The sequence below is a fragment of the Echiichthys vipera genome (assembly GCF_963691815.1).
Source record: "Echiichthys vipera genome assembly, chromosome: 4".
Lineage (NCBI taxonomy): Eukaryota > Metazoa > Chordata > Actinopteri > Perciformes > Trachinidae > Echiichthys > Echiichthys vipera.
Window position 1 is genome coordinate 13,805,998 of NC_139829.1, and position 26,943 is coordinate 13,832,940.

The window sequence follows — 26,943 nt, forward strand, 5'->3', positions numbered from 1 at the left end:
CAAAGCTCATAGTGTTTAACATTTCTTTATTCCATTAATTCAATAAAATCAGTTTGAGGTCCTAAGTGTTGACTCACTCTCCTATACTAAGCACAACAAGGATAAATGAAATGTAGTGGTAAGGTTGAACAGGTACAGGACACACGACAAAGAGGTGACACAGCGTCTTAAATGAACCTCGGTCCTTTCACCAAACAGGACCTGAAAAATAGACATTTAGGCTACTGAAGGTTTACAGTTTAAAACTGCGTTACTGAGGTCAAATGGAAATCAAAGTCAGTCCCCTCACTCTGAGAAGAATCTTTGTCTTTTCTGCTTGATTCTCTCCAGCTATTATTGCATATGTTTATGTCTATCAAATAAATCCAAAAAACGTCCCTCTAGCTGTGAAAGCATGCAACCACAATATACCAAAACAAGCATCCTCTAATAATCGTATTAATGTCTAAAACCCAGAGTATATCTGAATAAACACAAGCTGACCACACATTCCAAATAAGAAGGTACTTTGAATCTTATTTCAGAGAGAACAGATACATTTAAGACACAAGTGCTCTATTAAAAGTGCACTTTGTACTTTTGTAAAACTGGTCATGAGCAGCACATTATTTGCATGAATTGCCTGTTTTCTGGTAATATGTGCTCAATGTTTGGTTGTGGGAGCTGTAAATAATGTCACAACAGTAACCAACACAAAATAATGCTTGTTTCTTCCATAACTACAGTATCAGAGGTCTTGGAGGCTGCACAGGGTTTCAGGGATAAGGCCAACAAATGTGTGTATCTGTGTCTGTGTGTGTGTGTGTGTGTGTGTGTGTGTGTGTGTAGGACTCAGAAGGAAGGTGTGTTTACGTGTCGCCGAGTGGACCTTTGTTTTCATATTTGGGCTCTTATTCTTCTCCTGTGTACCTTTCCTATCTTCTTGTCTGTAAAGCTTTACGCCTCCAGTTCGAAACCCAAGCCAACTTTGTGTCCGCCGCCGTTGACGTTCTTCCCGTCAATCAGACCTGAGAGGGTGAGCTTCACTCCTGCAAGGGAAGAGGGTCAGATTATGTAGCAATGCAAGGTTTGTGCTTTATGGATTGGTGTTACAGAAAACAAAAAGTAAATTGGCTTACCTGGCCTGAGGGTTTGTGTGTATCCAACTCCAACCAGGCAGGCGTTGTTAACTTTGGTCTGGGAGGAGAAACAAAACACGATGGACGGGTGAGATCATCATGAACACGGCATGAAGAGAGCATCAAACTCAGGTCAAAAACTGCATGGGCGTTAGATGATGGCTTGAAAAGTATCTGAGGTAGTTACGCAGAGTGAGTTTGGGAGTCTTTATAAACCACGCTAGCAGCTCTAGGGATGGCAATGGCCTGTTGGTCCATCAGTCCACTACTTTGGACCAGACTTAAACATCTCATCTGCTAGACAATAACCAGAGGATGAATCCTAATAGCTTTGTGGACTTTTCCTTTAGCACCACCAGCAGGTTGACAGGGTTTTAGTTAAATATCTTAAATAATTAATAATATTTAGTTAATAACTTAAGTTAACTTTCTACGAAAAATGTTTTTGTTCTTTTCATATTTGCTGAAACTGTCATTATATCCTGACAACACGATGAAACAAACGATCTGTTAAAAAGTCATGTTGCTCTACCTCCACCTTCTGCTCCCTGTGTGCTTCTAATGGCGTCTGTTAGATTCCACCCCACCAGAACCGACAACCAATCAGAGCAGAGGAGACTTGGAAATTGTAAAACTATGAGAAGGTTTGTGACCAAGTCGAGCCAAGACCAAGCCCCAAACACCAACTGACCAGCCAGACAAGCTTTCTCATTTGACAGCTAGACGATACACTGAAATATGTTTCTGAAAACAATTTATGCAATAACTATATCATACAGTAACTATATATATTTATCAACGCTGCCTAGTTGCACAGTTTGATCCTAGTTCATGAGCAGTCATTGACACTGGGGCATGGTGTAAACCAGATGGACAGATGCCATTAGGAGCAGACAGGAACAGTGGTGGAGGTAAAGATACGTGACTTTTTCCACCGATCGTCTCTCACACTGGGATATAGATTTTTTTTTCTTTTTAAAGAAAGTTACCGACTTCAGCTTTAACAACTGTTGGTCTGATGATCATGATATGTGGTTCACACATTCATGTCCCCCTCAGGTCTAATTGTAATGATTAAATGTTAACATGCTCTAAGACGGTACACAAAGTAAACAAAGTAACATTTTGTGCATTTACTCAAAGCACAACTAATTCGTCTCACAGAGATGATAGCATGGTTTTGTCTAGGATGTTTTTTTTAAATATATAATTCTTTTTGCACTACAGACATTGTCACTGCTGACACTGGTGATGAGACTTTTTATCATTCCAGATGTGTCCATGATGTTTTGAAGCCAGTTCTTACCGACAGAGTGGCGTCCTTATCCACCTGGTATTTGGCTGCAATTCCAAAGCGTGTGTTGTTGCTGCCAGCTGTCCAGGCCAGGTGGACCGCCGTCTCCAAGTTGCAGTTCACCTTTTGGTAAATGGAGCCACCGAACTCTGTGCCATCATTACTGAAATACAACAGGGTGGAGATTAGGAGGAGAGGACATCAGTCTGAACTTGATGTTTCATCCTGGGGAAGTGCTTCCTCTCTAACTGCTGCCCTCCAATGTATCATTTCCATTTCCTGCCTCTCTTTACTGTGATGCAGTGACTCACACGCTGGTGTGAAGCTGGAAGTCACCAGCCTTGTATCCGATGGCGAAGTTGTTCTGGATCAGATTGGATTTGGCCGTGTCAAAAGCCAACTGGTAGCCCGCCAGCCAGCCCTCGTAGCCCAGCACAGCAGCTCCATGGACGGTGGGGCCGGCCATGTCGAAGACCAGGTCGCAACCGACATTTACGAAGTCCCGTTTGTAGCCGGACTTCAGTTTGGCACTTTTCTTTCTAAAGAGGGCGACAAGCATTTAGAAGGCGGTAATGTATTTATAATATTCATCTGTATTAATTGAATTATTCAATTTATTGAAGATATATTGAAAACATGAACAATGACTGCTCTTACCCAGTGTTGGGCACAAATGATAAGTCCAGACCGAGCTTCAGACCTTTAGCCAGCTGCAGACAGACATACAGACGCAGACAATGAGCTAATATTCTATTTGAAAGTGAATATATTGATGTTTGAACATTTTTAAATAGACCAGGAAATTAAAATCACATAATATATTCTGCTAGTATTTAAAATGACAAATGTCCCATCACCTGGTCCTCCAGGGTGATTTCTGTGGTGAGAGTATTGTCTGTGTTCCACTTCTGGTTGAAGTTGAGGCCCAGCTCATTCACTTTGTACTTGGTCTCCAGGTGACCTCCTGACTTCCCTGTGTCCGTGTTGTTGGAGCCAGAGGTGGCAAATTCCTGCAGGACAAAGAGGGATGAAGTGAGGAAAAGGGGAGATGGAGATGGATAATGAGGTGGGGAGAGAAGCAGAAAGACACATTGCCACATTAGAAAAAAGAAACCAGACGCAGAAAGAGGAAGAAGGCATAAGGGAGGGGGGAAACATGGCTTCTCTGTTTTTCCTCTTTCCTCTCCCTCTCAGGTTTGTATGGCTGGTTATTTAAAGGAAGAACTACACCTTTTTAAGACTGAGAAATGAGTTGGGAAATATAGGCGGGACTGTGAAGGAGAGGTTGGTTGTGAGTGTTGCTGTTACTGCTGCAGCGGTTGGGTGCTTAGACGAGCTACCGCTGAGAAGAAACACTTGGTAGAAAGCCTGCACGCATCATCTGCACACAAACACACTGGCTTACCCTGTAGTGCACCTATGTTTAATCATTACATATGCACACACACACACACTCTCTCTCTCTCTCTCTTACCATCTGACAGGGACGTCCAAAGAAGAAGCAGAAAAAAGAGAAAAGAGAGAAAGTTAGGGAGAAGAACGCAGGGTTTACATGCTCACTGGGAAACTGAAAAGCAGCTAACAAAATGCAGAAAACTGTGAGTTTAGACACAGAGGGAATCCATGTGCAATACTTTTTGCAATGAGGTTCGAGGCATGTGGGAAACTCTATATACAAGTGCTCATTATGTTTTTTTCCATGGCAACACATTTATAGCAGCACAGACCCACAACATGTCTGGAGCTCACTAAATAGTCTGAAATGGACAGGGAAAAGAGGAAGGTGTAAACTTGACAGACAGATAGCGTTAAGTCTGCTGAATCTGAAGGTTAGACTGTGTACATGTCAGGCGGCAAACACACTCTGACATGAAGTGCTGCAAGGCTGTGAGTCAGCCTTTTGGTCTGATGCTGAGAACTTCAACACGTCAGGCTTACAGAGACAACAGTAGTACTTACAACACCACTCTGGGACTTGGTCTTAACGTCCAGCTTTAGGACTCCATATCCTAGGAAAGAAAGGAAACGAGGGATATTTTTAAAAAAACAGAAAGGGTGGGAAAATAACATTGCATCCTTGTTCTTCACAGTATGGCTCTTAAACAGCTGCAGAACAAATAAACAGACACAGGACAAAAATCTTCTCTTATATCAGTCCTGTTTCAGGAGCTTCATCCAGAACTGTTCAAAAACAGCAACAAATAAACAGCAACATCATATTAATATTATGTGTATACGTTAAGATCATTTGTTGCGTTACCAAAGCCCTTGTTGAAGATGTCTTTGGCAGATTTCCCCAAGTCTGAGTATGCAGGAGGGACGGCCATTGTGCCTGAGGAAACAGACATACACATTATTTTAAAAAAAGAAAATTCAAATATACACTTCACTACATCAGTCCGTCTTAATGCATAATTAAAGGGAAACTCCAGCAATTGAGTAATTCACTTCTATAAAGTTGAAGGACTCACAGGAGACATATTTTCAAAAAGCAATCGTCTAAATTTGCACAGAAGTTAAAATCTTTTTTTTCTTCTTCCAAGCCAGGCTACACTTCAAAAATCCCAGATCCTGCATTACCTATAATGCAACTCGATAATGTCTTTCATTTCCTGCTTAGTAAACGCCAACATCTTTCAGTACTCCCCACAGGGAATAAACTTAGCTTCATATGTAAAAGCGGCTGAATGTCCCTTGAAATCAAAATGCTGGAACTGCAGAAAGCACTTCTGATGCACATGGAAATTATTATATTCGCTCACACGCAAAGCATCGCAGATAGCACTTTCTACTAAATATTTACTTGCAAACAATTAGTAAACATATTAGTCTAAGATGGGAGACCCTTGCCATCTGGAGGGGGCGTGCCTGGGTGATATCCAGCTTCTCCCCCTCTATCTTCCATGTGAACCCTATTGATCGCCTGGCAGCAGTCCATTAGCAAGCAGCGGATGTTGTTAAACTAGGAATGGACTAGAAAATGTACAATATTTTAAAAGATCAGAAAGCCGTCCAACAGAGGCATTTTTTGCAAGACTTACTAATGTCTATCAACATTAATAACACTCCCATTATGATGTGCTTGTGAAAAAATATAGATATAATATGATGTGTAAATAAATACTATGCAAGGCGATGCAGCTAACCTAAGCAGCAGCAGGTTTGGTTAGTCAGCAACTACAAGTCCCGCACACCACTGCACTGCACCGGGCTTCAGACTGTCAGTAGGGTCCCCTGGCTCAGTGTGTGTGTGTGTGTGTGTGCGTGTGTGTGTGTGTGTGTGTGTGCGCGTGTGTGTGTGTGTGTGTGTGTGTGTGTGTGTGTGTGTGTGTGTGTGTGTGTGTGCACGCTCATTGTTTGTGTGAAGAAGATATGTTGACATGGTGACTTTACAGGAGCATTTCGATTGCTGCACTCACTTATTAACCAGAGCTGGTTTAATGTTTTACCAGTGCCTTCCTTTCTGTGCTTTTATCCTGCTGCTCACTCCTCCTTGACCTATCAGCTTTTCTGCAAAGGATGAGACTTTGCTTTGGGCAACCTCTATAAGATAATGAATTAATGATTGAGTCGGTGCAGAAAATCTAAATGCTGCCATTGCAATCAAACAGTGGAACTGACAGTATAAAAGATGAAAACTTCACAGATTTGCAAATTATGCCTCACATGATTAATGTCGCTGCAGCCAAAGCTCAATCCTGGGACCCTACTGATGCCTCATCTGTCTCTATTCACACACACACACACACACACACACACACCCCACTCACCATGTCCCTTGGGTGCATGGGGCTGACATGTCCCACAGTGGTCTTTGTTCTCTGCTTGCTTGCCTTTTCCTGACTTGTCCTGCACCTCACTCCTCACTCCTTTCTCTGCCATGTCTCTTTAGAGGAGGGAAGTGCAAGGAGGGACAATAGAAAACTAGTCTGACATTGTCTCACATGCAGCAGAAGTGCACAATGTGTGGGTTTGTACTGCAGCTGCTGTGGATATTAGCATGTTTCTTTAGCATGCAGTCAGAGCTCAGAGGTCTCATTTCAATGCAGAGAACTGGGCGACTATTGCATCACATTGTACCATATGTGCACAGGCCAGCAGATGATGAACACATGTACTACTGTAACATGATAAGGCCTGTGCACAGCCCCTGTGTGGCACTGGGGGATAGCTTTTTTATCAGACAAAAAATACTGATTAGCTGCACAAAAAGTACCAAACTATCTGATGAAATATGCTGCTTACAAGGGCAAAGAAAACACAGCACTTCATACAGGTAAACTTCTGTCCACACGCATTTCATCAACAGTACATTGACGTAGCTGTGATGCAGCTTGACGTCACCGTGTCATTCACCTCTGTCACCTATAGGCAAAGTGTACAGGAATCTCTTTTCCACATTCAGAGGTAGTGAAGCTTAAAGCAACAGAAAACTAAAACAATTTCTTTACAATACTAATAATAATAATGACTAAAATTGTAGTTCAGAAACTTCCTTAGCTCTTATTTATGAATGACTTCCTGGTTTATCCAGTGCAGAAGTGCCAAAAACTGTAGTGTCCACTAGAAGTAATTTGCACAATAGAGCACTTTTTCATTGACCCCCATGTTAAACAGGCCGTTTTCACAGCATAATTAAACCTAATAAAGGCCTGGTACAAAAAAAAACATTCTAGTCTGTATGTTTAGGTCATATCTTCATGACAACACTGAGGGGAGTTAATTTTTTGTACCAGACTAGTTTTTATTTTATGAAAAATTAGGGGCAGGGCCTCTTGAGTGACAGCTAGCCACTGGCCCTCACTTCTCCTAGGGAGGTATACGACAGCCAGAGGGATGTATGTCCCTCCCCCCAACGTCACATACATGCCCTTTTTGGGTAAGAGGAAATGAGGAGGAGTCAAAGTCTGACAAGATGGCGACTCCCATAGGAGAGTACGATTGGATCAAGTATGCTATGTCCATTTTTTATACAGTCTATGCTTGAGGCGCGTTGGGAACAAACAGCGTTGACATATTATCACTTTTTAAAAAGATATGGTGAACTTGTTTGCAAAGAGTTGCTTATTTTCACATTCAGCAGTTATGGAGCAACTTTAGCATTCATAAAGAGTTTTGTTTCTGGTCACTTGGAAAATGTAAGTCCAATATTCACTCTCTTTCAGTTCTGCTTTGGTGGCTAAGACGGCCGGCTTGATGAGCCCCAAAAGGTAAAGCCAAGGCATCTTCATGGCCCCCTGGTGGCTGGTTGCAGTATTGGTCTAGCCGAGTTTCTGTCAATGCAGGTCGTTCTTATCATGCTAATGTTTAAGTTTGTTTGTAATACGTAGGGTAGTTAGTAATTTAGTTGGTTACTTATTAGATATTTGGTGCTATAAAAACAGGGTGAAATGTCATGATTGGCAGCTGGAATCGACACACGATTGGCCAGGACCTTGATGATTTGACTCTGCCGCCTGATCCCTACTGCGCACACTAAGACTCCAAAATTACAGCATGGCGGCGCCTGTATGTGGGATGTGTTGGCTTCACTTTTGTACGGTGGAAGGAAGTGGAGATGTGTCGTCCAACTTTATATGCAGCCTATGGTTTCTACCAACTTATAAAGGGAAATAAATATCTGGCTTGTGCATACTCTGGCATTGCCAGATCTCCACAATGCTTTGCCATAACTGAAGAAAAGTCTGACTGCACCTGTTAACATTCTCGGACAGGGGAAAAAACATCTGGCTTGTTATATGTCTTTAAACCAATCACAATCATCTTGGGGCGGTGCTAAGCCCCAGATGCAGCGACGGCGCCCTTGCAAACCGATAGTAGAGATAGTGGAATGTGAGGAGAATGCCGGCTGAAATAGGCGGCCAATGGTAGGCTTTATCCCAACAGTCTACAGCCAGTCACACTAGTTGTTGCTAAACTCTTTTTTTTCAACATGCCCCACCCACTTCAAACCAGCAATAAAAACAAGGATCAGAAAGATCTATACAGATATATCTCAAGTGAAAAAACTAAATCTGATCAAACTTGTACGACCCTGACACTCATAGTAAGAAACTGAGGACATGTAGGACCTTTAAGATCTACGTTCTCGCTCACAAACACCTGACCATAAATCACAGTATGTGTCATGAAATCCTGTCCGTCTCTGATGTTTCAGTGTTGCTCTTCATTTCTCCAACGCTAAGCAAATGTGTGCCAGCTGACGTGCATTTCGCTGACCGCTTGCAAGTCCTGGGCTGTCTTTTATCATTTCACCCGACATACACCCTTCTCGGCTCTATACCCCCTCACCTCCTCCACCATGCAGTCCATTTTTGACCCTTTCCTTCCTGGCCTTCATCCCTCAGTCTCAACACGTAGCAGCTCTAAATTTAGCCCAGGTGAACCTAACACTACGACACATGTGACTAGGGTTTCAGCATGTGTCCTCCTCCAGGTTCAACCTAATAAAACCCGTATGAAAACAGATTTATCCGTCTGCATTGTACCTCCACACTATATTTATACACAAACAAACTCCTGCCATTAATCTTAACACCTTCATGAGCTGCAACCAGACGACAGCCCCGACTGAGCTCAGAGGTCAAAATGGCACCCATCAACAACCATGGCATGTGAAGGAAAACAGCGACCACACAAACAACAAGATGGTGGTTGTTAACAATCAAACACAGACAATTAACACCTTTTAAACACTGTATATTTAAAACAGTACAAAGTTTGTCTTTTTTATTTTTTTTTTATTATTAGCTATTTTTCATATTGGTCTAACATGAAAATTGCTTTGTAGTTTTTAGTCTCGACACATTATTACTTGTGTATGAATGAGCAGTTTGATGTCAACACGTAACACTTTATGACATTTTGACATCATATATTAGACACCTACTCCTAAAAATCGGGTACAGCTGTTAATATATTATAGTTTAATTACTTTTTGGGGTTTATAAGTATTTCCAGTTGACGGCTACTCTTGATTCAGACTATCTATAATTATCGTTAATTTGAAATCTGTTGAAAAGTCATCTTTAAATACTCAATTGATCTGATGTCAAACAGCAAAATGACGTATCAATTCAATTCAAACACAACTTGTGTTGATTGGTAGAAAAGCCACTAACCTCCAGTGTGCTGATTGTTTTTATTTAATGAAAATTGTTATTGGTAATGTCTAACTATTTAAAGTTTTCTCAATCAATTTTGACATTTATTCAATAGTTGAATGGCAGCAAGAATTTAGCAGTTTAATATGAAAATCATCATACCCATTGCTAATGAGCAGATACTGAACAAAAAAAACTATTCAATTGTGTAAACCGACAGTTACCCAACACAGGCCGACCCTTCAGATAAGGTGAAACCAAGACAAGTGTGTGTGGCATGTAAGGGGAGGAATTTATGGGTGTGAGATAAGGTCAAGTGCAGTCAAGTTACACTAAGACAGTTTATAGCTTGAATGTAAAGAACATGTTCAGCATCCAGGGTGTTTCAATGCTTATAATGACAACCTGAGCACCTGTTTACCAGTGTGATTGGGTCTTACAATGCTCGCTGCAGCATCCTGTATTAGAGTCCTGTGTTAGTTCGGGTCTTGTGTAGTCGTGTTTTTCTGGCACAGGCCTGATTTCAGAACTTTACAGAGCAGCGTTCATAAAAGAAAATAAATAACCACAAAGTCCCCCAATATCATATATAATAAAATAAGTGTTGAGCTTTCACGTACTCCAGTAAGCTGAACATGACATTTAATTTGCCTAAAACATACTCAGTGAGGATCACTTCCACTTTGTCTAATAGTAATTAATTAATTACATAGGAAGGATCGTGCGTAAAATGGGGCTAGTGCTAAAAGATAACAGCCCCTTTTATGTTCGTGGACCTTGTGCCCCTAAAGACAAAGAGGTAGATAAGACGTTTTAACAAGATTGATGGCATCACGTCGCCCTGTCCGGTGTTTATTTGTATTTGCCAGACGCGTCCACCTCTGGTTTCCATTGTTCGTGCGTCCATAAGACGTAAAGTTAAAGCTGTAGCGGTGCTGCAGCTTTAACTTTTTTATAAACACATTTTCAAGCTCACAATACATTTCTGGATAATGCACAGCAGTGGTAAAAAATAATTCTGCTTTAAAACATTTTCAGGGAATGGGGGCCCCGTAGTGCCCCCTGCTGCGTCACATTTACGCAAACACATTTAGTGAAGCTCCGTTTGTGAGGATTGGTTTCCAGGCAGTGTACAGTTTACACACACAGGCCTGAACTGGCATTAAAACCCTGGTGTAACCGCTGCTGCCGCTGCCGCTGCTGCTGCTGCTGCTGCACGTCCACCCCTTTATGTGACTCATATCCACAGACTGTAGAAAGACTCATGTCTCACTGACAGTCTACTGGCTGTTGTCAACAGATGAATTGTCATAACGATAAAAAAGAGATATTAAGTTTTTCAAAATGTCAGTTCGATAAAGTCAGTTATTTCTTACCTTTATTTATGGGGCGGAGCGCGCGGAGCTGGACGACGCTGTTGGGTGCAGCGGGGCACAGTGAAGGAGAAAGCAGAGACAAACACACTGGGCAGGCGCGACTCAGACCTCCGACCGAGGGCGGGGCCGCTGTGCTGTTGGAGCAGCATGGAGCAAAAAACTCATCAAAGAGTTTACTGTTCCTAAATGTTTACAGTAGTTTGGGATCGACCGATTTGTCCCACAATATGACTAAAATACTGCTATGATAGTAATGGAAAGACGGGTTCTACTTTCAACATGGCAGAGTGTCCATGTACATAAATATCTATAATATATTATGAGAATGGTGGAAGAAGTACTCGGAACACCACACTGTAGAAATACGCTGTTACAAGTTAAAGTCCTGCATTTAAAATGTTACTCAAGTAAAAGTAAACAAGTATAAGCATTAAAATGCACTTAAAGTACAAATAGTAGTCATTATGCAGGATTGCATGTTTCAGAATAATAAATTATTGGATTAAAATGATGAATGTAAATATGTAATGTGGCAGCTGATAAAGGTGCAGCTATTTTTAATTACGTTATAGCTTTGTACAGTATCTTAACCCTCATGCCTCCCTCACATTTACTAACACTGGACACCTTCGTGACTGAAAACGTCCACGCACAAAACGGTGCTATAAAATACAAAAAATGCAAAAATATTTTTTTCTCATTTTTTTCCATAAATCTCTTAAACAACTTCAAACCTGGTCCAAACGACCAAACATTCAATTATCAGGATTCATTCAGGATTTTTACACTTTGAATGACAGTTTTTTTATTTAAAGTTTTAGTGATTTATCACAAAAAAAGTGAAATATTTTCCATATACTGAACAGTAGGGAGATGAAACTCATCAAATCGTCATATATCATTTTTTTTCACAAATCTCTTAAAAAACGTCAAATTCGCTCAAAACTATTAAACATTAAATCATCTTCAGCATTGTAACCCTTTAATTGCCAGTTTTATTATTTTAAGTTTGAAATGATTTCTAAAAAAACCCACAAAAGATGAATTAATTTCCATAAAATGAACAGTAGGGAGATGAAACGTTGCTGGTGATTAAAGTCTTCGATTTGTCAAATATTAGCAAAAAACTGATTTGATTGCATTAGTATTTTTTATGTGATTCAGAGTAATGACTCTTGACAGCTTCGTGGCTCATTGACCTCCATTAAAGCCACATGTTTTTAATCTCACTGCCATTACAGTATAAACTCATTCTGTAATGTCAGCATTTCATTTTGAAGAAAAGTAGTGATATTCGATATTTTTGCTGTATTCCACCAGAGTCAACCATTTTTCTAGGCCAATGCATGGGGGCCCCTGTGTGTGTGTGTGTGTGTGTGTGTGTGTGTGTGTGTGTGTGTGTGTGTGTGTGTGTGTGTGTGTGTGTGTGTGTGTTCGTGTGTGTGTGTGTGTGTGTGTGTGTGTGTGTGTGTGTGTGTGTGTGTGTGTGTGTGTGTGTGTGTGTGTGTGTGTGATTGCCAAATAAATGTAGTGGAGTAAAAGTACAATATTTCCTCTTAAATATAGTGGAGTAGAAGAATAAAGCAGCATAAAATGCAATTACTCAAGTTAAGAACAAGTACCTTTAAATTGTACTCAAACACAGTGCTTGAGTAAATGTGCTTAGTTACTTTCTTACTGTATACCATTAGAGTTGTCACTGCGACTGTGAAACAACACTGGAAACATTTGCTTCTGTGTAACGACACTTTTACACCACTTGAGGGCAATGACCTCTATCCCTGATGAACAAAGGGTCTGTTTCCCCTGCTGACCACCTGTCAGGCAGACATTAATCTCAGAATGAGAAGCCTATAGGCGATTAGTGTATTTCTCCAGCATGCTCACGCAATAATATAGTTATATTTTAATTCAGATTCGGAATCGTTCAAAATTGGAGTAGTCAGGTGTTGGGTTTGGTAGTCGTAATGAATAAGGAGCATTAGGAGGTGGGTGGTTTTAGTAAACTTGACAGGCAACACTCAGGGATTTATGGACACTAGCAAGTTTACAATAGAAATACACCTGCTAGAACTCAAAACTGCAGGCGCGCACAGGTAAACAACGGTTTGTCAAGACTAATTACCCATTAAATCATGAGATGGATGTTGGGCTAAGCCCTAAGTATAATTATTATTATATTTATTTCTTAGGTTTATCGTAATCATAAGCAATCCCCATTTGTTTTTGGTGAATGCGCCACAATTATTATCGAGGAATAAACATGACTTAAGTCTCAATAAATCTATTAATACATGCATCAATAAATATGTGAATACATACAGGGATAAATAAATCAATTGAGAAATAAATAAATGCTGGAATAAATGAAAAAAATATATAAATGCATGAATAAATGGGACCTCTTACCTCATTAACATTTGGACACATGGATACATAAATAAATGATAAATGTAAAGAATTTATTAATGTATTCTTTTATTTATGTATTTAAACATGTATTATTTTATTTATGCATTTATTTTTAATTGTATTTATTTATAAATGTATTCATGCATTTATTTATTTATTCTTTTATGTCAGCATTTATTTATTAATTTATTGCTGTATTTATTTATTGATTAATTTATGCATTCATTTATTTATTACTGTTTTTATTTATTTATTGAGACTTAAATCATGTTTAGTCCTCCATAAATTATAACTGGCACTGGCAGTAACACCCTAATTGTGGGCTGTATTTATATGTATGCCTCTGCTGGTGTCCATGTCTTGTTTCTGATAAACTTCCAGCTGCTCATCAGTTATATTATGTTTTATACATTTAGATGCATTTCTGATAGGAGAATGTGAAGTTTCTCTTCTGTCAGGTCTAGTTCTATGTGCGCCTGCCCCGTTGTCATGGTGACGAGTACTGGAACAAGTGTTGATGCCTCAGCGTCATCGGTCTGCGTGAACACAATCCTCAACTGATCAATAAGACGACATATTAAAGGTACTTTTATTTCATACTATATGAAACCTAACCGATTACACTTGTTTGGTCGATGTTAACAGATGCAAACATTTTTGGAAGCGTCCGTTTGTTTGATCGGAGGAATACGTCGAATTAAGTTCACGTAGTTACAACAAGATACTCGGTCACACAGTGTCAGGTAACGTTAGCAAGCAATACCATGCTATGTAAACATGGGTTTTCAGAGCGATAACATCAAGAACGAGTGACTGACTCATTCATTCATTCATTCATTCATTCATTCATTCATTTTAAGTGTTACACACTGCAGGCCTGAGTAAATCCTTGGGTGTTTTTTTTGTATCTTGCTTGTAACATTAACAAATCCTCAGATTATTGTGGAGAATCTTTGTGTTTGACTTTGATTATGTCTCTCCGCTGATACTATGGATGCACAATACTGGATTTGTGTAAATAAATATATAAATATATACTTTTTTCTCCCACCTAATAGCAGGGATCATCAAGTCTCTTCTGTAGTGCAGTTAACATAATGACATTATACTATGCATACTACTTAGAAATATTCATTCCTTGTTCAAAAAAGGAAAATACTTCAACTTAAGTTGTATGTCATATTTATTAATGACAAGTGCTTAAGTAACATACATGCTACTGAAAACGTGTCACATGTGCTGTCAGGTATTTAATCTGATTTAATCAATGAAGCAGCAATGTATTTATTCATGGGTTTATTATATCATTGTGTTACTCGATATCTGATGATCCGATGTTAATTTTAAAGTCAACATCGGTCGATACCGATAGCTTGCCACTATTATCGTGAGCCCTAGCTGATACTGTCACATTTTACTGTTTTTCCCCCCCTTTTGTACTATTTTCAGCTTCAAATGTGTGAGGGACCTTCATCAATATCTGGACCAATCCCCCCGGATCCTTCTCTGTTTCCTCAGTACTACAAACGACCGGCTTCAGGTTAGATGCAGCCAACGGGCTCTGCTATAATGAAACCTCCCTTTAAAACAGTCTGTCTTATTTTCCAACAATTTTGTGCAGTGAATGTAATATAATGGTAATAATAATAATAGTAATAAAGCAGATTTCTTTTTGTCAGATATCACAGCAACACGATTTGATGCGTCGGAACCTTGTGAATTTTTTTGTGTTAGTCCTTTGTCATTGATGAGTGCCTTTAAGGCCCCAGATCCATCACATGTAGGAAACTGCTATTTTAGACATCTCCTCTCCATGTGTTTGAACTCATTGTTTTATTAATAAAACATTAGCCGCAAATAACCGTGTTTAGTTTTTCTTTGTTTCTTCAGCACGTGGCCGTTTGGAGGGAAACCGAGATGGGACTTTAGCCCTGCTCTCAGGGCCGCTTGCTCCAGATCCTGTGTTGCACCCTGGCTACTACAGTGCTCGTACCCCAGCACATCCTCCCCGCATCGGCCCTAATGCCACCCACATCCTGGAACGAGGACAGAGAGGGGTAGTGGGGGAACTACTCAAACTAGACGGTGTCTCTATCACACCTGTTCCCAAACAGAGTAAGTGCAATTGAATTTTCATGTCTGTACGTTTGTGCTATGTAAACAAAGTTTGTCTGTTTTGTGTTAAAGGATGGTATCAGTGTTTCTTTTTCAAGTTGTTAAACAAGTAAGAGAGTGTGTGCACATTAACCCCGTACACAAATGAAAAAGTAAATAAGCCAATTTTCTTTGGGCCTCAGAACAGAGGGTACATGATTTTGGTAAAGAGAATGTGCGTCGGCTCAGGGAGATCCAGAGACGCTGCAAAGAGCAGGAGGCTGAGAGAGCACAGTCTCGTCCGGTTCCAGTCAAAGCTCTTTGGACCTCCTCCAAATACCAGAAGGTCCCATCCAGGGTGATGGTCCAGCTACAGGTAAGGAGCATGTCTGTGAAAAATGCTAATCCTTGATTTAAGGATATATCCTCAGGATCACTTTTAATCCAGTCTTTTTCATGCAGGTTTCTAGTACAACTGCTAAACCACAGTGTCAAAACTTTCTGAAGGCCCACTCTACTGCCCCACCAACACCACGCTCCAAAACCTCCTCTGTAGCTTTGAAACGCCCGGCCTCCTGCAACTCCATACAGGACTTGCAGGTGAGAACTGCCAATATGTTTTTTATATTTTCAAGATTTCACCTGATCAGACAACAAGAAGTATGATATATTGATTTTGACAAGGGAAGAGTAGTCGTAGTCTTGTATTTTGCTCCAAAGGTATTTATCAAACATAACAGGAATGTGCATTTTGCTAAATTTGATGTGTATCTGCAGTATTTCCTTTTTGTTTTAACTTCATATATATTGTTGTATGTGGATACAGTTACAGGTGCACGGCCAGATGATAGACTTCGTAAAGCATAATGCCCGGTCTGCAGGAAGAACTGTGCTGCGTCGTTCCCAGTCATTGACAAACCTTAGAGATAAGCCTGTCCCAAGTGCAGTCAAGGGACAGGTGCCTCAGTAGTGAGTATATGCCATAAATGACATGCTTACATTTCCTTTTCTACTCAAAAGTTCTATTTTATATGAATATTTTTATGGAAAATTCCTGATTTCTTCTCAAAAGCTTCCATGTAATATGACCCACTGACTCATACTCAATACCAGATATTATTACTACACTGGACAGACAGCACACCTCTTCAAATGGGATTTTAGTCAGAAATCAGAAATTAATGTTATTTCCAAGTAGGTTTTCACACACTAGGAATTTGCCTTGGTGTTTGTTGCATAACAATAAACAAAATAGAGAATATAAAGGCTAAAAAAAGTACTGAGTGGTTAGAGCAGTCGCCCCATGTAAAGAGGCTGAAGGTCCTCGAGGCAGCGATCGCAGGTTTGACTCCGACCTACGGTCCTCTGCTGAATGTCTCCCCCTCTCTCTCACCCATTTCCTGGCTTGGGAAACTGCCAAAAAAATAATAATAATTTAAAAAAAATAGCCAAGAAGCATGCATTTAAAATACTGACTAAAATATTTTCAATAGCATCCATGTGATGTGAACCAGTGGCTCATAGTCAACACCAGATGTTATTACAACACAGGACACACTTATTGGATTGTAATCCTTCTACTGTGTTATATAAATATGTGGTCAATAATCACATGGCTCTTCTCAACAGGTGGTTGTTAACAATTTTAACACACTTTAACCGCTATTACTCATTTCTGTCCTCCCTCTCGTTGACATGTCTCACTCTCACAGTCTTGAAGAAAGGAAGGAGCAGTGGCTTAAAGAGGAGGAGGAGAGGAGGAGGAACGCTCCTGATCCTGCAGCACCAGCTGGTCACACCCTGATGCCTGAGAGTGAGAGAAAGGAGACACTGAAGTCTCTCAAAGAGAGTATGTCTGTGTTTCTCTATATATCTGCCCTCATGTTAATGATGCCAACATAATATTAGGGTACTACATGTATAGTGAATATCTCTAAATATGTTGATTTTGTTTCCTTAGCACATCGCTCGCTGGTAGCTGAGCTGCTGTCGCTTCCTCTCAAAGCTGACAATCTGAGTGTTCGCTCACGTCGGGCTCATCTTGATTCTAGGCTTTCTGAAATCGAAGAGGCCATTAAAATATTCTCCAGGGAAAAGGTTTATGTAAAAATAGATTCCTAACAATTGAGGAGGATGAGGACGTGAGAGTGGGAAGAGGAGAAGATGGTCCTGTAAATTCACTGCTTTATGGAGATTAACTTTCATTTTTAGTTGCATAATGTAACATAATGCTGAACCTTGTAAAGTAGATGATTATTGTAATGTTAGGGACATATTTTCTTTTTGTAAATTGAAACTTCTATTATTAGGTTACTGATTATCAGTTAAAAAATAACCATATACATGACACTGAATAATATGCAGTTTTCTCCTGTGAGAAAAAACAAGCAGATATGCTAATGCACTGTAAACGTACAGTAACAGCAAAAAAGCAGTCGCTGCTGAGATATGATTTAGTTTGTCTTTGTATAAAACTGGCTGGTGGTTTAGTATTTTTGTGAAGTCATTGTATATGTATATTTTTTTAATTATTGGGTATAAAACATACAACACAATTTATTTGAACTTTTTTTATTCTTTCATTGTCAATCAGCAAAAATTACAATGATACAAATACACAGCGACATTTCAATCGAAAAAGATACATAAGAAAATATACATAAAAACAAATGAATAGAACAAATAACTACTTTTGAAGTTGTAGTTTTATTTCCATTTCTTTATTGAAAAAATTAAGGTGAGGTTTTACTTTTATTACATTATGAATGTAAAACTTTGCAATGCATATTATGATGAATATTTATTTGACCTTAATAAATAAATAATCTATTTTTCACAACCTTATTTGCATAAATTCACAAACACCATGTGACACAAACAATTGCAGAGCAGTCCGGCATCATTCTTAAATATAATAAATCAATATATATTTATATTCAATTCAATTGTATTTACTTTGTTCAGGGCACTTTATATAAAGGAGTAGGTATAGAAAACACTCTATGACTTATTTATGATTTACATAGACTCAACAATCCCCCGTTGAGTACACAATGGCGTTGAAAACCTTCCCTTTAACAGACAGGAACATCGGACGGACCCAGCTCTATGGAGGACGGACATCTGTCTGCACCGGATGGGAGGAACAAAAGGAGAGAGAAAAGACAGACAGATAGACAGAGGAAGAAAAGGAGAGAGAAAAGACAGACAGATAGACAGAGGAAGAAAAGGAGAGAGAAAAGACGGACAGATGGACAGAGAGACAAAGACAGACACAAAGACAGAGACAGACACTTCCAGAGATGCAAGCAACCACAAAAGTAACAGTGACTATAAAAATATCTATAATAATGTGAATATGACTTATATGTTATGGCAGGTAATACAGCAGAATAGAAACAAGCACAGCTAAGGTGATAGAATATGACAATGATAATAATTATGGTGGTATATATGATCAATACAGTAATAAAAGCTAAGATAGAATGAGATATATTCGTGATGATGTTTTTATGGCTACAAATTTTATCATTTATAAAAACTAATGATAGTTATACCGTATGAGTAGTGGTAATAATAGTAGCAGGAAGCATCATGCAGGACCACGGCAGCAGGCACCACCACGATCAGCAGAGACCTGCGAGACGACAAATTAAAGAAGTTGAATTAATAACATGCATTGTTGAGACATGAATGATACAGACAGAGAGGAGAGAAGCGGGAGCGAGAGAAGAGGAGAGAGTATCAGGAAAAGTATTATCCCTGGCAGACTAGTCCTATAGCAGCATCATTAAGCAGAACAAAATCAGCTTAGTACGTAATATAGAAGGTATTAATTTTTACTTTCAATGAGAACATTATAATCTTACCGTACATTATGATGAAATAACATAAGTAAACTTATGAAGAAAGAATACTTAAATACACAATACAAAAAAGAGATACAAAATAAAATAATAAATAAATACAAAAAAATGTAATAGAAGTGTGGGCTTTAAAATCACATTTCAATAAACAATCTACTACTTAAACGTCACAACTAGTATGTGTGACGTATGACGCACGCCCCACCCCCTACGTCTTTGTTCAGTTTGAGCTAGCTAATGTGCTAGTCAGAAGCTAGCCAAGATTATAAAGGGATTTTAACTTTTCATGCATGAATATAAGACCGTTTAAGTTTGCAGTGGACATTTGAGAGATTGTCAAAGCAACAATGAGCAAGAGGAAAGCGCCGCAGGAATCCCTGAATGAGGGAATAACGGACTTTCTTGTCGGTAAGTGAGACGGTTGAGCTTAAAGCTAACAGCAGCTAGCGTGACGTCAGGGTTCTCTGTTCTTTTTCAAAGTAAAAATAACCAAGAAACTTTGTTGGATATATACACACCTATGAAACAAATATGTGAAATAACGCTGTGTCGGTCTCGCTTTTCCATCCGTTTCGCTTGGAACTAAAATGTGAGTTGATACAAAAAGTCACTGCGTTGTCATTTAAATGCCCCTTGCCTTCAGTTGAGCTGCCTGCTCTTTAAATGCAGGAAATAAACTGCACTGGGTATAAAGTAAACATAAAGCCATGCGATGTCTTGCTTTTGTTTTCAGAGCTGGCCAATTATGAGAAAAACGTCAACAGGGCAATACACAAGTACAATGCTTACAGGTAAGCTCTGAAGCCTCAGCAGTGAGGTATGTTTTGTTCAAGGATGAGGGTTTCATTATTGGCCATGCATCAATGTAACAAATTGAAATATTTCTATGTCTCAACAATACATCAGTGTTTGATGCATGCACTAAATTGCCAGTTTAAAACAATCATCATCATCATCATCACTATTCAAACTGTTTAATAGAGCTGTTTAATCTGCTTTTCTGTGATTTTGGAAGCTGTTTTCAGATTTAGTCGCCCCTTATTGTATAAATTGGGGAGGATGGAAACACCTCACTGTATTACGTTACACAGTTCAAAAGTACTACAAAGTACAGCCTCCAAAATTACCTTTTAGCTGAAATACTACCAATGCAAAATAGTTTTTTAAAAAACAGAAAAAATTATTAAAGGGTTGATTGGGTTGTTTTAGTCTGCATTTATTTAGCGAGTTGTACTAAATAAACTAGCAACTGAGTGTATAATACATTTGATGCAATGTGGAGAGTAAATTACGAATTGTGATAAAAACGTATTCATGTTATTGTAACAAAAAGGTTCTGTTGAGGAATTTAACGGGAGCTTCTTATCACTGCATCATTTTTGCTACTTTATATGGCTTTAACATCTCATTTATAGTTTATATACCTTTTACAAATAATTGAATGTATTCTCTGTCCAGGAAAGCAGCATCTACCATCTCCAAATACCCTAACAAAATCAAAAATGGCGAAGAGGCCAAGAAACTGGTATGTGCACTGGATCTGGTTTTAAGGTATTCGTTCAGGGTGAACATTTGACCTGGTGACAATCATGTATAATGACATTTTGTGTTGCAACTACAAACTGCGACACAGCAATGCAGTGCCCTGTCCTGCAATAAATCCTGAAGAGATGTTGGATTTACCAAGATAAGCGTAATAATCCATATTTCACTTTTTAATTAGTTATGAGTCATAACAGAGTTTTATGTCCACACTTTTTGATGTTTTTTTCTTGGTAATTTCTCATTGTAAATTGATCATATTAAATTAGAGTCATATTTAAAATCTATCTGTGTTGAATTTGACCACAACAGCTGACTTGACCTAAACTGCATTACTGATGGTTTATTTCAGTGTAATGGTGTCTAGAAACTGGAAAAGACTCCATCACTATTATTTGTCTTGCCTCCCACTAATGTGCTGATGTTGCTATGGTTGTGTTTGATGTGATGCCCTCTGCTGTAGCCTTTGTTTGTCAACAGTTACTCTGCACATCTTACATAACTGCTGCACTATTCAGCACCCTCATGTTTGTTTTCACATTTCAACAGGATGGTGTTGGAGCTAAAATAGCAGAAAAGATTGACGAGTTCCTACAAACTGGCAAACTACGGAAACTGGAAAAGGTGAGTGAGGGTGTGGTAGTGCATAATCTGTGCAGCACTGTAACAGTATGTTTTTAAATCTCATTTTCAATGTTTTACACAGACTGATGTGCTACTTTTATCTTTTCCTCTAGATTCGCAACGATGACACCAGCTCTTCCATCAATTTCCTCACCAGAGTCACTGGAATCGGGTATGTTGTTAGAGTTACCAATCTAAATTAAAAACCTGCTTTAAAACCTGTGTTTATATGAACATTCATAGTGTGATGCATAATAACTAATTAAAATGCACTGGATGACCAGTTTAGTGGCCACTCCAGAGACATGCAGGAAAAAGACGTATTTATTTATGTCGTTTTTTGGTTTGTGCGTCATGTAACAAACTACATTTCTTGGGTCTTGACTTCAGTCCTGCTGCTGCCAGGAAGTTTTTTGAAGAAGGGGTGAAGACGTTAGAAGGTTTGTTTAGTTTGTTTATTTGAATTCAAAAATATCTAATCTTATTTTTGACACACAGTGTGTTCCCTGATCAATACATGTGCACAGTGTAAATTTAGCTTTGGTATCATTTTGAAATGAGCAATGTTCTTTCCTGTTTTTGTTGTATTTTTAGATTTGAAAAAGATTGAGCACAAGCTGAACCATCATCAACAGATTGGACTCAAGTAAGTTCAGCTTCACGTTCTTTTTTTTATGTGTAAATCATTATTACAAAGAAAAGTCTGTTTGAATATCTTAAAGTCTTTCTCTGTTGTCATGAGCTGTGTTTCTTGGATTTTGTTGCTGCCTTCAGGTACTTTGAGGAATTTGAGAAAAGGATCCCACGTGCTGAAATGGAACAGATGGAGGTGATTAAGCATTTAAAGTTTCTGTTATCTTCAAATTTTAACAAGAGATTTCCGTTGCCGTTATTTTTCTTACACTGTGTGTTTTGTTTAGACTCTTATTCTTGGAGAGTTAAAGGAGATCGGTACAGAATATATCGGGACAATCTGTGGAAGCTACAGGAGAGGTAAAACTTTCCCTTCAAGTTGATGTTCAGGTGGTGACAGAAGTTTCATTTCTGTTGATCATGGTACTGATTCACATGTTCATAATTTGCAGGTGCAGCATCGAGTGGTGATATTGATATTTTGCTGACCCACCCAGACTACACCTCTCAGACTCAAAAGCAGGTAAGACTGTAGCCCACTTATCCTGTCGTAAATTAAAACAAGACTTTAGACTTAGACTTGAGAATTTATTGTCCCTTAGGGGAAATTCTTTTCCACTTCACCACAGTTTATGGACGGCACACAGACCGTTATTACACATATGGGCAAACACAACAGGATAAACATGTAGACAGATATATGGCAAAGTGGGGCTGTAGAAACCCAACATTAACGTTACGATTAATTCCAGTTTGACTTATCTTTTGACAATCTATTTTGTTCCATTAATCTTCTTTTCCAGGCCAAGCTCCTACATGACGTGGTCGACCATTTGGAGTCCATTGGGTTTGTGACCGACACGCTGTCCAAAGGAGACACCAAGTTCATGGTGAGGACTGTTCTTATTTTCTCTCTTGTGCTCAGCTGTGTGTGTGTGATGTTGTGATTGGTAACACAGTTAGTACAGTAACTATACCCAACCCATGAAGCACATGACTGTGATCACGATGTGTTGGATCTTGTTTTCCAGGGAGTCTGCCAGCTGCAGCAGAGTGATGAAGATGAGGAAGAATACCTTCACAGGCGTATTGATATTAGGTGTCCTTCTATATATTGCTTAAATCTATGATTTTCCAATAACAGTCCCAGTAAAATTGGATATACCACAAATCAGGATCATGATTTCTTAATTAATCCACAAGGGAAATTTGGTTACATTACAGTTGTTCACATTCCAGAATAGAAAAACATACATGAACAAAGAGAAATTATAATTAAAAAGTATGTAAAGATGTGTAAATTGTTACAATATATAGGGGGGGAAAAAGAAATTAGCAATGTGTAAATGGAATCCATGATTAAGTGTACTAAATCAAACAATGGTGTACATGAATGAGAATATAAGTTGAAATGTACAAATGTCAGAGTAAATCAGAATATTTCACACTAGATAGGATAGCCAAATGTGTGCAGAGGCAACCTCCACTGTTTTAATTTGTTTATTATTCTAATCAACCCTCTGCTCTTGCTCTCTAACTGTCCTTTTTCCATTTCCCCAAGGTTAATTCCCAAGGACCAGTACTACTGTGGAGTTCTGTATTTCACCGGAAGTGATATCTTCAACAAAAACATGAGAACGCATGCTCTGGAGAAGGGCTTCACTCTTAATGAGTACACCATACGGCCACTTGGGGTCACTGGTGAGTCTCAAATGTGACGTATGAACTTGCTCAACTTTGTTCCAGCCCTGTGTGCCTTCTGGCATCAGTCAGTAACCAATTCTTCACACTTTAAGCTTTTAATATAGGCTATTTTCTTTGTGCATCTGTTGTAGGTATGGCAGGGGAGCCTCTGTTGGTGGATAGCGAGAGAGACATCTTTGAATACATCCACTACAAATACAGAGAACCAAAGGACCGCAGCGAGTGAAGCAAGGGACAGCTCACAGTTACATCTGCATTTGAAGCTACAGCTTTCCTCCGAAAGAGATCAGAAGCATGTGTTCAAATGTGTGTGCTAGTATACCATTTAACTATGTTACTCAAAAGAAAACAACTGTCAATGTCAGCTGTTGAAATCATCCCCTTTTAATGACATTTCATTGTAAGCTACACGCACACATGCTCTGCACAAAAAAAATTACTTTTGTTTATACCTTCGGTTTAATTCTCAATGGTTTATCTTTGTGAAGCTTTTGAGCTCAATTTTAAGCAAGCTTCTAAATCATGCTCTCGGCAGTAAATTATATTTCACCTCACCAGCAGGGCTTAAAGTTCAGGCATTTTTTTAAATTATTTATAATACTTTATTCAGTAATTAAGTATTACTTTTCAGTCTCTCAGAAAGTTTCCTGCTTTAACCCCGCCAAAAAGGGATTCTACCATAATATGAGAGGAGTTTTAAAGTGGACCAGCTTCTGTTACAGCTGTTAACCATCATCAGGCTGTTTTGCCTCGACTGTAGAGCCCTTTAACACTGCGGCTGAATGTTGCATTGTGCAAAGGTGTGTGTATATTGTTATACACTTAGAAGCAGTGGCATTGCTACTTTAAGTTAGTAGTTTAAAAAAAATCAAATTTACCATGCAGGCATTCAAGAGTGTGTTTTTAAATCTGAAGTATGTCTCTTCCAATTTGGGTAATGCAAGTTTGAATAAACATTTGCCTCAGTTGATGTGTGAATATGACTGTTACACTGGTAGACTTGACTTTATCTTGTATGTGGTGTATGTGTGTATTAGATCAGGACATTATTGTATCTTCAGTGCTTTTTAGGGGTGTGTTTTAAAAGCGGTGGATCAAAATTAAGTTAACCAGGTCACTGAAAACTACAGTGTACCTGGGTGAGATTTTAATCTGTAACACAAGACTTGAATGTTTGGATTAGGATTTTGATTCATTTTTGTTATGTAGTTGACTGCAAACATTTCTGAAAATATTTAAGGAAAATTGGAAAATGGGTTGGTGAAATTCTGACTTTGAGTGTGTACAAGTGAAATAAAATGCTTTCATATTGTTTCACAATCTTCTGGACATTTTAAGTTGTGTTTATTGTATTAATGTACACTGTCCCTTCTCAAAAACACAGTACAGTGTTTACGCAGTATTGTGACTATATAGGAAAAATGTTCTTATAACAGTTTATTTCTTAGTATTACAAGAAACTTCCCATTATAACATAAACGATGAGATACATAATGCTCAGGGTTGTTGGTATGGAATTTAGTTTGAGTAATTTCCAGGCCTGGATCAGTTTGAAAAAAGGGGAAAGAGTATGGAAGTATGTGTGTATTGTTTCCAGACATTTATCTTACTTTCTAAAATAAAATATATTAATATTTACAACTCAAAACAAATTTACTAACGCCATGCAGCCGACCTGTAGATGATATGAAACTAATCAAGCTGCCGTAGAATGGTGTTTGGTTACCACGGTTACCGCGTGACTGATTCTCATTTATTAAATTTCTTTCATAAGTCGTCTACATTTTATTCATGATTTCTTTTTATTTATCATTTTATTTATTTACAACTATGTTAACTCCATCTAAAGCCAATGAAGCACAGACTTCTGTTTCCTTTTGTAGTTCCTGGTTAATTGTCCATCTCTACTGTTCCTGTCTGTAGTGTCACAGGTTCACACTTATTATTTGCACTCTTTTAGCATTTAGCTTGAATAAGACGCTGTGCGTTGAACATGTCTGGGTTTGGAGTTCATTCACTTATATGAGCTACAATATGTATAAAAAATGTTGTGTAAGTACTTGGCAACATAATGGCATTCAGTCAGAATTTAACATACGAATTTAAAAAGTTGCATTTTAAAACCATTAATTGACATAATAAGCATCTAATAACTGATATTCAGATGTTTAATGATTTTGAAGATGTTTCAAAGCCATATCTTCAACCAGATAAGTTTGTTTTTATGTCTGTTGTTAGGAATGATTTAGCACTAACATCTGTTACATCACACCTGGCCGACAAACTTACAACTTTATGTAATGTATATATACTATGACTTTTTATGACATTTTTAATGACATGCTATATTATAACTTTTTAATTTAGTTTTAATTTCATGGCTTCTTAATAACATATTATACCATAGCGTTTTATGACACTGATATTTTTCAATGGCTGCATGAGATACTGTACTATGAATAATGTGTTTTAGGCAAACTATCAAGCCCCCACCACAGCGACTTCCTGGTTGATCCAACACGGAAGTGCCAAAAACTACACTTCTCTGTGTCCAGTAGGAGTAGTTTGCACAATAGAGCAGTTTCTCATTGACCCCCATGTTAAACAAGCCGGTTATCACAGCATAATTAAACCTATTTAGGGCTTGTTTACAAAAAACATTCTAGTCTGTATGTTTAAGTCATATCTCCATGACAACACTTAGGAGGGTGAATATTTTTGTAACAGACTAGTTTTTATTTTATTGGAGGTTAAAGTTTATGAATAATTGGGGGTGCAGTGTTATACAATCTATGCAAACTATACTATGTTTGGTGTCTAATGTGGCATTGTTATTGGCTCGAAATTGTTATTTAGAGCAAACTGTTTAAGTTGATATGACTCATGGTCTTTCTACAAACATTTAAAATGTTTGTTTTACCGCTTCATGTAAAATGAAATGTGATTGCATCATTATATTTATTTCCACCATGCATGTAAAAAATTATACATATATATACATATACATATATATCTTAACTTAAACCTTTACTATGTTGGTCTAAAGGGTACTTAATAACGCAAGTATCAATAATTAAATAAATAAATATATACAAGAATGAATAAATGGTTTACATTTATTTCTGTATTCTTGTTCACCTTATATATTTCTGTATGTTTGTGTCTATTTGTGTATGA

The 26,943-nt window shown here is 38.4% G+C and overlaps 3 protein-coding genes across 4 annotated transcripts; 2 read left to right on the forward strand and 1 right to left on the reverse strand.

Annotated features, from left to right (window-relative positions):
- Nucleotides 1–9: 9 nt before the first annotated feature.
- vdac3 (voltage-dependent anion channel 3) lies at nucleotides 10–10,972 on the reverse strand. Of its 2 annotated transcripts, XM_083913050.1 has the most exons (10): nucleotides 10,892–10,952; nucleotides 6,183–6,298; nucleotides 4,673–4,744; nucleotides 4,372–4,421; nucleotides 3,270–3,422; nucleotides 3,070–3,122; nucleotides 2,724–2,951; nucleotides 2,425–2,575; nucleotides 1,119–1,176; nucleotides 10–1,028 (listed from the first exon to the last, which is right to left on the reverse strand). In XM_083913050.1, the coding sequence occupies exons 2-10, from the start codon at nucleotides 6,292–6,294 to the stop codon at nucleotides 937–939; spliced, it is 969 nt and encodes a 322-aa protein (XP_083769176.1). In that variant the 5' UTR covers nucleotides 6,295–6,298; nucleotides 10,892–10,952; the 3' UTR covers nucleotides 10–936. The 2 variants fall into 2 exon arrangements, with proteins under 2 accessions (XP_083769176.1, XP_083769177.1); XM_083913051.1 differs by lacking the exon at nucleotides 6,183–6,298 and having other exon boundaries at nucleotides 10,892–10,972.
- Nucleotides 10,973–13,822: 2,850 nt separating this feature from the next.
- On the forward strand, nucleotides 13,823–17,518 carry enkd1 (enkurin domain containing 1; the record flags this gene model as incomplete). The annotated part of the gene is made up of 8 exons (XM_083912670.1): nucleotides 13,823–13,886; nucleotides 14,753–14,843; nucleotides 15,194–15,418; nucleotides 15,601–15,773; nucleotides 15,860–15,997; nucleotides 16,224–16,366; nucleotides 17,110–17,246; nucleotides 17,358–17,518. Exons 2-8 carry the CDS (start codon nucleotides 14,759–14,761, stop codon nucleotides 17,516–17,518), a joined length of 1,062 nt encoding a protein of 353 aa, XP_083768796.1. The 5' UTR covers nucleotides 13,823–13,886; nucleotides 14,753–14,758.
- Nucleotides 17,519–19,492: 1,974 nt separating this feature from the next.
- polb (polymerase (DNA directed), beta) lies at nucleotides 19,493–25,086 on the forward strand. The gene is made up of 14 exons (XM_083912927.1): nucleotides 19,493–19,671; nucleotides 19,997–20,054; nucleotides 20,722–20,788; nucleotides 21,355–21,429; nucleotides 21,543–21,601; nucleotides 21,820–21,869; nucleotides 22,024–22,075; nucleotides 22,204–22,258; nucleotides 22,350–22,422; nucleotides 22,515–22,585; nucleotides 22,866–22,952; nucleotides 23,094–23,161; nucleotides 23,624–23,763; nucleotides 23,898–25,086. Exons 1-14 carry the CDS (start codon nucleotides 19,611–19,613, stop codon nucleotides 23,990–23,992), a joined length of 1,011 nt encoding a protein of 336 aa, XP_083769053.1. The 5' UTR covers nucleotides 19,493–19,610; the 3' UTR covers nucleotides 23,993–25,086.
- Nucleotides 25,087–26,943: the final 1,857 nt, after the last annotated feature.

Bases quoted from the DNA above. Each gene is read 5' to 3' on its own strand.
- vdac3 (XM_083913050.1), bottom strand. From the start codon at position 6,294: ATGGCAGAGAAAGGAGTGAGGAGTGAGGTGCAGGACAAGTCAGGAAAA. The intron at 4,745-6,182 runs GTGAGTGGGGTG...CTGTTTCCTCAG, and splicing joins CCATGCACCCAAGGGACATG to GCACAATGGCCGTCCCTCCT. The intron at 2,576-2,723 runs GTGAGTCACTGC...GTTGTATTTCAG, and splicing joins TTCCAGCTTCACACCAGCGT to TAATGATGGCACAGAGTTCG.
- polb (XM_083912927.1), top strand. From the start codon at position 19,611: ATGAGCAAGAGGAAAGCGCCGCAGGAATCCCTGAATGAGGGAATAACG. The intron at 22,953-23,093 runs GTGAGGACTGTT...CTTGTTTTCCAG, and splicing joins AAGGAGACACCAAGTTCATG to GGAGTCTGCCAGCTGCAGCA. The intron at 23,162-23,623 runs GTGTCCTTCTAT...CATTTCCCCAAG, and splicing joins CACAGGCGTATTGATATTAG to GTTAATTCCCAAGGACCAGT.